The sequence below is a fragment of the Mustelus asterias genome, unplaced genomic scaffold, assembly GCF_964213995.1.
Source record: "Mustelus asterias unplaced genomic scaffold, sMusAst1.hap1.1 HAP1_SCAFFOLD_4413, whole genome shotgun sequence".
Lineage (NCBI taxonomy): Eukaryota > Metazoa > Chordata > Chondrichthyes > Carcharhiniformes > Triakidae > Mustelus > Mustelus asterias.
In genome coordinates this window covers 7,322-18,613 of record NW_027594358.1, presented here as the reverse complement: position 1 = coordinate 18,613, position 11,292 = coordinate 7,322, and the positions used below count along the sequence as shown (strand labels likewise).

Sequence of the window (11,292 nt, the reverse complement as noted above, 5' to 3'; positions counted from 1 at the left end):
ACCATGAGAGACTTTGTTAAACGCTTTACTAAAGTCCATATAGACGACATCCACGGCCCTTCCCTCGTCAACCATTCTGGTCACTTCTTCAAAAAACTCCACCAGGTTAGTGAGGCATGACTTCCCTCTCACAAAACCATGTTGACTATCGTTAAGGAGTTTATTCCTTTCTAAATGCGCAGACATCCTATCTCGACGAATCCTCTCCAACAACTTCCCAACCACGGACGTCAAGCTCACCGGACTATAATTTCCCGGGTAATCCTTCCTACCCTTCTTAAATAACGGGACCACATTAGCTATCCCCCAATCCTTGGTTCCTGTGGCTATGACCCATCTTTAATTTTCTCACCCTGCACTATAAATATCTCCCACTTTCTTTGCCTTTTCGCTTTGACAAAGGGTCATCTGGACTCGAAACGTCAGCTATTTCTCTCCTCACAGATACTGCCAGACCTGCTGAGATTTTCCAGCATTTTCTCTGCTGCCTGGAGAAAAAGGAAGCATTTATCAAGGCTAGGTGGCTGGGAATACACGAAGGAAACGTGGAACAAAAGAAAAGTAGAAAGAAACTTAAGCAAGGAGTAAGGAGGGCTAAAAGGGGTCACGAAAAGTCATTTCCCCGCAGGATTAAGGAAATTGCTTTTTATATAAAGAGGAAGCAAGTAACCTGGGAGAGGACAGGGAAGGGAGTCTCTGCGTGGAGCTGGAGTATAAGAGGAAATGGGCGCGGTATTAAATGAATACTTTGCGTCAGTTTTCACCAAAGAGGAGGACTTTCTGGATGATGAGTCTGGGGAAGTGTGTGTAGATAGTTTGGGTCATGATGAGATCAATAAGAAGGCGATATTGGGGTTCCTGAAAGGCATTAAATTTGACGAGTCCATGGGGCCTGATGGGAAATACCCCAGAACACTGAAAGGTGCAAGGGAGGAAATTGCTAGCGCCTTGAGAGAAATCTTTGTATCCTCAGTGGTACAGGGGAATCCCCAGAAGATTGGAGAACGTTGTTCCTTTGTTTAAGAAGGGTAGCAAGGATAAACCAGGTAATTACAGGCCGATGTGCATTCCGCCAATGGTAGGGAAATTATTGGAGAGGATTCTTCGAGGCGGGATTTACCCCCACTTGAAAATAAGTGGGCGTATTAGTGAGACGCAACATGATTTTGTGAGGGGGAGGTCGTATCTCACTTAGTTAATCGAGTTTTTTGAGGAAGTGGCGAAAATGATTGATAAGGGTAGGGCAGTGGATGTTGTCAACATGGACTTCAGTAAGGCCTTTGAAAAGGTCCCTCATGGCAGAGTGGTACAGAAGGTGAAGTCGCACGGGATCAGAGTTCAGCTGGCAAGATGGATGCAGAACTGGCTCGGTCATAGAAGACAGAGGGTAGCAGTGGAAGGGTGAGCTTCTGACTGGAGGGCTGTGACAAATGGCGTTCCTCAGGGATCAATGCTGGACCATTGCTCTTTGCAATATATATAAATGATTTGGAGAAAAATGTAACTGGTTTGATTAATAAGTTTGCAGATGACACAATGATTGGAGGAATTGCGGATAGCGATGAGGACTGTCAGAGGATACAGCAGGATATAGATTGATTGGAGACTTGAGTGGAAAGATGGCAGATGGACTTTAATGGACAAATGTGAGGTAATGCATTTTGGGAGGTCTAATAGAGATGGGTACTATGCAGTAAATGGCAGAACCCTTAAGAATATTGATAGGCAGGGGGATCTGGGTGTACAGATCTACAGGTCACTGAAAGTGGTAATGCAGGTGGAGGAGGTAGTCAAGAAAGCATGTGGCATGCTTGCCTTCATCGGCCGGGGCATTAAGTTTAAAAATTGGCAAGTCATGTTGCAGCTTTATGGAAACTTCGTTAGGCCGCACTTGGAATATAGTGTTCAATTCTGGTCTTCACACTACCAGAAGTATGTGGAGGCTTTGGAGAGGGTACAGAAGAAATTTCATAGAATATAATGCCTGTAGTGCAGAAGGAATCCATTCAGCGCATCAAGTCTCCCACCGACCATAATCCCACCCAGACCCTATTCCCCTCATCCCTCATATTTACCTTGCTAATTCCCCTCAGAAGAGGGTAAAGTTACCATTGCCAATCAACTTACCCGCACGTCTTTGGACTGTGGGAGGAAATGGAGCACCCAGAGGAAACCGACGCTGACATGGGGAGAACGTGCAAACTCCACACAGACAGTTACCCGAGGCCGAAATTGAACATGAGTCCTTGGCGCTATGAGGCAGCAGTGCTAACCACCGTGCCACCAACTTTTTTTAAATACTGGTTCAGTTCATCTACTATCTCCTAATTTTTTGTTTTCAACTCCCCAGACATACTTTCCATAGGACCAATGCTCACTTCGTTGACTTTTCTTTTTTAAGTGTCTGTGGAAATTGTTACATTATTTAAATATTTTAATTTCTTATATTTCCGGTAACTTTCTCTCATTCTCTCTCTTTATCAATCTTTTGGTCATTCTTTGCTGCTTTTATCCTATCCTATCCTTTCCAATCTTACCTGCCACCCTTTTACCACGATGTGGCCTGGTATGGAGGACATTAGCTGTGAGCAGAGGTTGGAGAAATTTAGTTTGTTCACACTGGAACGACGGAGGTTGCGGGGGCGACCTGATCGACGTCTACAAGATCATGAGGGGTATGGACAGAATGGGTAGTCAGAAGCTTTTTGCCACAGTGGAAGATCAATAACTAGGTGGCATAGGTTTAAGGTGTTAGGGGCAATGTTTAAAGGAGATGAATGAGGCAAGTTTTTTGCACAGAGGGTGGCGGGTGCCTGAAACTCGCTGTTGGGGAAGGTAGTGGAAGCAGATATAATAGTGACCTTTAAGGGGCATCTTGACAAATACATGAATAGGATGGGAATGTAGGGATAAGGTCACCGGAAGGGTAGGGGGCTTTAGTTCAGTTGGGCAGCATGATCGGTTCAGGCTTGGAGGGTCGAAGGGCCTGTTGATGTGCTTTGTTCAATCCCATTATTTTCCCCAAAACCATTTCTCTATTAATAATTATTTCCTTCAGCACTTCATTAAAACTTGTTTCTCTCAGAGCTTTTGGTACATTATTCATGTCTTCCTTTGTGAAGACAGACCCACCATTAGGCACAAGTCGGGAGTATGACGGAATAGTCTCCTCTTGCCTTGGTGAGTGCAGCTCCATCAACAGCCAAGAAGCTCAACACCGCCAAAGATAAAACAGCCCTTCCAAAATCATTCACTCCGTCCACCACTGACGCACAGTGGCAGCCATGAGTAGCCTCTGCGCGATGCACTGCAGGAACTCACTGAGGTTCCTTAGGCAGCACCCTTCAATTGCTCGACCTCTACCATCCAGAAGAGTAGCAGATACCTGGAAACACCACCACCTGGACGCTCCCCTCCAAATCACTCAGCATCCTGACTTGGAAATATATCACTGTTCCTTCACTGTCGCTGTGTCAAAATCCTGAAACACCCTCTCTAACAGCACTGTGGGTATACGTATATCACGGGGACTGCAGCGGTTCAAGGAGGCAGCTCACCACGACCTTCTCAAGAGCAATTAGGGATGGACAATAAATGCTGACCTTGCCGACGACACCCACATCCTGTGAGAGAATAAAATTAGATCTTTGCTTGCAGCCAGCTGCTCGAGTTACTAATCTCTTTTTCACACTAGGCACTGCTGGGGAGCTTCAGATTTGCCTTGAGAGAAAGCAGGCCAGCCGTGGGACATGCAAAGTGGAACTGATGTGTTCCAGCTTGCGTGGCTCGGCTGTTGAGTGGTTCAGAGGGAACAAGAAGGTTATCAGTGATCAGAGGCATAAGCTGCAGTTTGGTGGGATGATTTTGGATGTCACACTGGATTCCCAGCTTGGAGAGATGGTTTATAAATGCAAGGAAGCTGCAGCAGGAGTCGAGCAGACTGTTGATTTGAGAGAAACTTGTGGCAATAGCTCAATATCAAAATCCTACCAGGTAACAAAGTCATTTTATTACATCTCAAATGCATGAACAAATCCTTGCTATTAAATGACATTACCAACAGTGAATCTCCCACTATCCTGGGGGTTAATGATCAATTCTACCACTGTCACTGTAATATATTCTGTGCCATGATATGTGGAAAGATACTGCTCAGACGCCATGAAGCAGTTAATTAATTAACTCACCTCCGAACTTCCCAAATTCTGTTCACCATCTGGGGGGCACAACATCAGGAGTGTGAACGTTTTTCATTCATACACACATCCTCATGCACACACACACACAGAGACTCGTGCACACACACGCACAGGCGCACGCGCGCACACGAGCGCAACGCAAACACACGCGCGCGCGTGCACACAAACACACACATGCACACATAAACGCACACGGATACATATTCGTGCATGCGCGCGCACACACACACACGTACACACACACACACGTGCACACACTCATGCACACACTCTCACACTTTTGTGCACACACACGTACACACACTCACGCACACGCACGTGCACAGACATACGTGCAAACATTCACACTTGTGTGCATATACACACGCGCACGCACACACACATACACATGCACACGTAAACACACACATGTTCTCACACTCGTGCATGCGTTCACATACACGTAGGCAAACACACGCACATGCATGTGCACAGACACATGCACACACTCTCACACTTGTGCTCACACGCACATTCTCACGTAGGCACACATGCACACACTCACACACACACGCATTCGCAGTCGGTGGAATTTGAATTCAATTTTATAAAATGAAATTAAGAATCTTCTCATGACATAGAACATAGAATAGAAGAGTACAGCATAGTACAAGCCCTTCGGCCCTCGATGTTGTGCCGAGCCTTGTCCGAAACCAAGGTCAAGCTATCCCACTCCCTATCATTCTGGTGTGCTCCATGTGCCTATCCAATGACCGCTTGAAAGTTCCTAAAGTGACCGACTCCACTATCACTGCAGGCAGTCCATTCCACACCCCAACCACTCTCTGAGTAAAGAACCTACCTCGGAATTCCCTCCTATATCTCCCACCATGAACCTTATAGTTATGCCCCCGAGTAACAGCTACATCCACAACAGAAGCAGCATGTTCTAGGCAGGACCAAACAATCCACAAACAACGGATCAAATCAGAGCTGCTGTCCCCCCACATCTACCCGTGAATGGTGGGGGACAATTAAACAAATCACAGAGAGAGAAAGCTCCACAGATATCCCCATCCTCAGTGACTCGGGAAAGAAGCGGATCAGTGCATTTAACTGTTTTGTCTTTAGTGATCACAGATATGTTATTGATATGTTCCTTGGATTCCGAGACCAGGAAAGACACTCTGGAAGGGATGGGAGCTGGAACTTGTCCATGAGAGTAACTGAAGGTATGAGAACTGAAATAATTGAGAGTTAGAAAAGACAAAGGCCACAAAAAAGCAGCAATTGGTAACAAGACATTGATTAATCTGTTCTTATCCTGAACAAATGAAGGTCCCCGCATTGTGTCTGAAACAATATTAGTTCATCTGACATTTATCCAGAATATTAATCTCCAGCCCAGTTATAGCAATGAATGAACATGGTTCAGTCCTGGATGTCATCACCAGCAGCAATAACAGCAGAATCCACCCCTGCAGACACTTGTCAACTTTCTGGTGGGTAAGATGGTGGGTTGACTGAGTGAATCCCATCTCACACTCAGAGAAGGTGAACGGTCTCTCTACATTGTGAGTGTGTTGGTGTCTCAGCAGGTGGGATGAGTGAGAAAATCCCTTCCCGCACTCAGAGCAAGTGAACGGTTTCTCCCTGGTGTGAATGTGCTGGTGTGTTCGCAGGTTGGATGAGCGAGTGAATCCCTTTCCACAGTCGGAGCAGGTGAACAGTCTCTCCCTGCGAACTTGCTACTGTCTCAGCAGAATACTGGAGGTCTTAAAGCTCTTCCCACATTCAGAACATTTGAAAGGTTTCTTATCCAAGTGAACGAGTTGGTGTGATCTGAGGCTGGTTAAATAAATGAATCCTTTTCCACACAAGGAATAGGTGAATGACCTCTCCCCAATGTGAACTCGCGGTGTTTCTGGAGGCTGGATAACAGAGTGAATTCCTTCCCACACACTGTACATCTGAATGGCCTCTCCTCATTGTGAACTCGCTGGTGTATCAACAGATCACTTGTGGCTTCTCAAATTCCGTACATTTGAAAGGTCTGTTATCAATGTGAACCAGTCGGTGTGTAGTGAGGTGGGATGATCATGTGAATCCGTTCCCTCACACAGAGCAGGTGAATGGCCTCTCCCCAGTGTGAGTGTGTTCGTGTTCAGTGAGGTTCTGTGATTGTTTAAATAGCTTCCCACAATGCGAGCAACTGAACTGTCTCACAATGTGAATGATCTGGTGCTTGACAGATCCTCAGAGCTTTTAGAATTGTTATCACTGTCAAAGCCTCTCTTCAATGTGAACTTGCTGGTGGGTCAGCAGATGGGATGATTGAATGAATCCCTTCCTGCACACGGAGCAGGTGAATGGTCTCTCCCCAATGTGACTGCGGCGATGCATTTCCAGCAGAGATGGATAATTGAATCCCTTCCCACAGTCACCACATTTTCAAGTTTTTTTACACACAGGGTGGTGGGTGCCTGGAACTCGATGCCGGGGGAGGTAGTGGAAGCAGATATGATAGTGAGTTTTAAGGGGCGTCTGGACAAATACATGAATAGGATGGGAATAGAGGGATATGATCCCCGGAAGGGTCGGGGATTTTAGTTTAGTTGGGCAGCATGGTCGATGCAGGCTTGGAGGGCCGAAGGGCCTGTTCCTGTGCTGTAGTTTTCTTTGTTCTTTGTTCCATGGTTTCTCCATGGTGCCAGTATCCTTGTGTCTCTCTTGGTTAAATGATCTGTTCAAGCCTTGCCCACACAAAGAACTTGTGTATTCTTTCTCAGTAAGGGAATCAAGGGTCATGGGGATAAGGCAGGAAAGTGGGGTTGAGGATTATATCAGATCAACCATGATCTCATTGAATGGTGGAGCAGACTCGATGGGCCCAATGGCCTAACTCTGATCCTAGGTCTTCCCATCCTTTGGCTCGCTGCTGTGAATAGTGTGATGTTTTTTTCAGGCTGTGTAACTGGTTAAAGCTGTTTCCACAGTCAGTTCACTGGAACATGGGTGTATGTTTGTTCGGTGCTTTTCCAGTCACACTGATGTTTGAAATCTTTCACATTTAAAGGTCGATGATATTCATGTTGTGATGAATGGAGTGACATTTTCAGATTTTGATGTGATGTTTGGTTTCAGTTTCCCGTCTGTGTACCTTGTAAAAGACATTGGCAGAGTCAGTATCACTGTCAGTACAGGATAAAAATTCAGAATAAGCATTTCTAGTTTCCACAGAACATTCTTTTCTCTCTTGTTTCTCCAATCTTGTGGTCCAATCAAACTTCCATTTCAACTGAACCAGAACTTTGTTTCCAGTGTCTATGAGACACTCTGTACCCTGAGTTGTGGAAGGTACCGAGTGTTCCAGTCGACACCGCACACTCCCTCTCCAGGACCATTCGAGCATGGACAAGACCACGGAAGACCTTGTCCGACAGCCAAGTTACCTCCTGCCGATCTACAAATTACTGTTTTAACCAGCCCCAAGAGCAGGTCCAGGAAAAGATCCTCTGACCTCCCCAGCCTCCTCCACACTGGGCAGCCAAAGAATTGGAGTGTGGGGCAAACCAGAAGTGTAATTAAAAGTGGAGAAGCAGCTCCTTCAAGGTCTGCAACCTCTCACACTGAAAATAAACATGGCTCATGGACTCCTCGCGGCTGCAAAACATCAGCTGCAGCTTGAGACTGGGTGAAAATGTTGAAAAATCTTAGTTTCTTGTGGCTGTATCGGACACTAGGACCCGGTGTGAAGAGAATAACCTTAGCCCCGCCCCCATACTGTTGCGTCAAGAATAACCAGCCGCATGCGCTCCTCGTTGAACCAAGATGGCGGCCGTCAGCCTGGACTTGGGCCTCGGAGGGGAAAAGACCCAGAGCTGCAAACACGGGAGCGGCAGAGTCTCAATCGCGGTTTGAGGCACTTACCAATTGTTTAGAAACTCTCCCTATCCAGAGCCCGCTCCATCAGCGTTTTCTCTTTCTTCCCCGCTGCAAAGAGGCAAAAACAGCCCAACCCCATCGCCATTACTGACAGTGCGCACGCTCCAATATGAGGGGTTAATGCGCCTGTGCGGTGCCTGCCTCTGGTGTGAATAGGGGACATTCAGCACCGCGGGGAATGCTGGGTCAGGACTCTGCCATTGAAAGTCATTATTAGGAGCTCGTGATGTTTTTACTATTGTGTGTAGATTGGGGGACGGGGGCGGGTTCGATAAATTAATTAAAAGAGGAACCAAGTTATACTGAAATCTATGCATCGATCTTTCATTATCCATCAGAAAGAAAGGGAGTGGTAATAGGTGGAGAATTGTAAATGTCCCAAAGTCTTCCACAAGCAGCAGCAATTACAGCGGAATCCAAGAGCTCCAGTCAAATGTAAACTCAGAAAATGATGTGACTGAGTGAAGTATTTCACTGAGTAATTGTCAGGATTGTATTCTCATGGATATTCCAGGTCACTTCTCAAAATCATTCAATGGAGGTGGGTGTCATTGATTAGACCAGCACTTATTTCCCATCCCTAATTGCCCTTGAAAAGTTGTTGGTAGGCTGCCTTCTTGAATCGCTGCAATCCATGTGGTAGGTACACCCTCAGTGCTGTTAGGGAGGGAATTCCAAGATTTTGATCCAATGACAGTGAAGGAAAGCGACATATTTCCAAATCAGGATGGTGAGTGGCTTGGAGGGGGAATTCCAAATGGTGGTTTCCCATCAGTCCACTGTCCTTGTCCTTGTAGATTGTAGTGGTCGTGGGTTTTGTTTCATTGCAAGTTTCATATAGATTTGCAAAAAAATAAAACTTCTTAGGATGTGGACATTACTGACAAGGCTCAGGTATCTGTCCTGAATTACTATCCTGCACTGACAGTGATATGTTACCAATCACCCGTTATCCTTTGTGATGGTGATAGTTGGCCTTTTTCTTAAACCTCTGCAGTCCATATAGTAAAGGTGCTCCCACAATGCAACAGTATTAGGATTTTAACCCAGTCACATTGAAGGGATAGTGATATTTGTCCAAGTCAGGGAGTTGTGTAGTTTTCCCATGTCCCAGCTGCTCTGGTACTTCCAGGTGGGAAAGATTGTGGGTTTGGGAGATTCTGCCAAAATCCTGGTTGAGTTGCTGATGTATAAAATCTCTTTCCATCACCCTCCTACCTGACCTCTCCCTCTTCACGCATAAAGGCTGGATTTTTGTTGTGGGCTCTGAAGGGTGAAGTGTTCCTTTCCCTCAGTGCACTGGTAAACAGTTTGAGGCTTTATGACAATCCAGCAGCTTTCATATCCTTTTTCCTATTCCCAATCTCACAATTTACCAAATTCATTCAGCTCAATTTCACATCTTGCCTTTGTGTTATAATGGCTTGTCTCTTATGTTTCCCTCTTTCTGTTTTCAATTCATTTTTCAGGGGATTAGAAGGTGAGGAATTACAGACAATTGTAAATCAAGGATCACATCAAGATCTGACAGAGTGCCTCGATTCATCAGGATCTAAATATCATAGGCCATTAAACATGGAAGAAAAAAGCACCATTCACAGTGGCGAGAAACCATACACATGTTCTGTGTGTGGACAAGGCTTCAAACAATCATCTGGCCTGTCAAGACACAAGCGCAGTCACATCAGGGAGAGACCGTATAAATGTGGAGACTGTGGGAAAGGATTCAATTACCCAGTTGACCTGGAAAATCACCGACGCACTCACACTGGAGAGAGACCTTTTAGCTGCCCTGTGTGTGGGAAGGGATTCACTCAGACGGCTGGCCTGTTGATTCACCAGCACATTCACAGCAGGGAGAGGCAGTTCACCTGCTCCGAATGTGGAAAAGGATTTACTCAGTCATCGGCCCTGCTGATGCATTGGCACACTCACACAGGGGAGAGGCCATTCACCTGCCCCGTGTGTGGGAAGGGATTCACAGATTTCTCTGCCCTGCAGAGACACCAGCGAGTTCACACCGTCAGGAGAGAGTTTTAATGCACTGAGTGTGGAACGAGTTTTAAAACTCCACACACACTGCGGGAGCACCAGTACATTCACAACGGTTCCACACCGTTCAGCTGCTCCCACTGCCAGAAGGGGTTCAGGACATCATTCCACCTTGTGGCACATGAACGCATTCCCGCTGGAGAGAGGCCATTCACCTGCTCTGAATGTGGGAAGGGATTTAACCGATCATCCAATCTGCAGAAACACCAACGAGTTCACAGTGAAGAGAGACCGTTTAAATGTCCAGACTGCGGGAAGGGCTATAAAAGTTCTGAGGAACTGCGTCACCATCAACGTGTTCACTCTGATGAGAGACCATTCATGTGTTCTCACTGCAGGACTGGCTTCAGGCGATCAGGCGACCTCACTGTACACCAGCGAATTCACACTGGGGAGAGGCCGTTCACCTGCCCTGTGTGTGGGAAGAGATTCACTTGTTTATCCTCTCTCACTTCACACCAACTTGTTCACAAAAATGAGAGACCGTTCAGATGTTCTGACTGTGAGAAGAGCTTTAAAAGCAGAAAACTTCTGCTCGCACACCAGCGAAATCACTCTGAGGAGAGATCGTTCACCTGCACTGAGTGTGGGAAAGGATTCACCCGGTCATCCATTCTGCTGAGACACCAACAAGTTCACAGTGAGGAGAAGCCGTTCACTTGTTCAATGTGTGGAAAGATTCACCCAGTCATACAACCTGGTGAGACACCAGCAAGTTCACCAGTGATCACAGGGGTGTGATTCTGCTGTTATTGCTGCTGCTAATCACATCCCAGACTGAATTGTGTTTATTCTGATAGCTGGAGTATATTTTTGATGTAAATCGGCCCTGTTGAACTTGGGGTGAGCCCCACAGCATCTCACATTCATATGTCAATAAATCTTCACGCCTGCATACCTTGTTTTAAATTTAAATCACTCAGAAAGTGTATTGAACTAAAGATGAACAATAAACAGATCACAGTCCAATCCACCCCTGTGTGAATGTGCCGATGTATCAGCAGGCCGATGACTAAAGTCTGTTTTGTAACTTCAGGATGAGGATGTGTAAGGTCTGAATGTTGGTTCTCTCATCTGTCGGCTGGAGCTATTTGATAGGCAGGATGTTAATAGCTGT

General features: G+C 46.1%; 1 protein-coding gene across 2 annotated transcripts; it reads left to right on the top strand.

Annotated features, from left to right (window-relative positions):
• Positions 1–8,081: 8,081 nt before the first annotated feature.
• LOC144491090 (uncharacterized) lies at positions 8,082–11,063 on the top strand. Of its 2 annotated transcripts, none has more exons than XM_078208771.1 (2): positions 8,082–8,113; positions 9,604–11,063. In XM_078208771.1, the coding sequence occupies exon 2, from the start codon at positions 9,699–9,701 to the stop codon at positions 10,161–10,163; it is 465 nt and encodes a 154-aa protein (XP_078064897.1). In that variant the 5' UTR covers positions 8,082–8,113; positions 9,604–9,698; the 3' UTR covers positions 10,164–11,063. The 2 variants fall into 2 exon arrangements, with proteins under 2 accessions (XP_078064897.1, XP_078064898.1); XM_078208772.1 differs by lacking the exon at positions 8,082–8,113 and adding an exon at positions 8,251–8,346.
• Positions 11,064–11,292: the final 229 nt, after the last annotated feature.

Bases quoted from the DNA above. Each gene is read 5' to 3' on its own strand.
- LOC144491090 (XM_078208771.1), top strand. From the start codon at position 9,699: ATGGAAGAAAAAAGCACCATTCACAGTGGCGAGAAACCATACACATGT.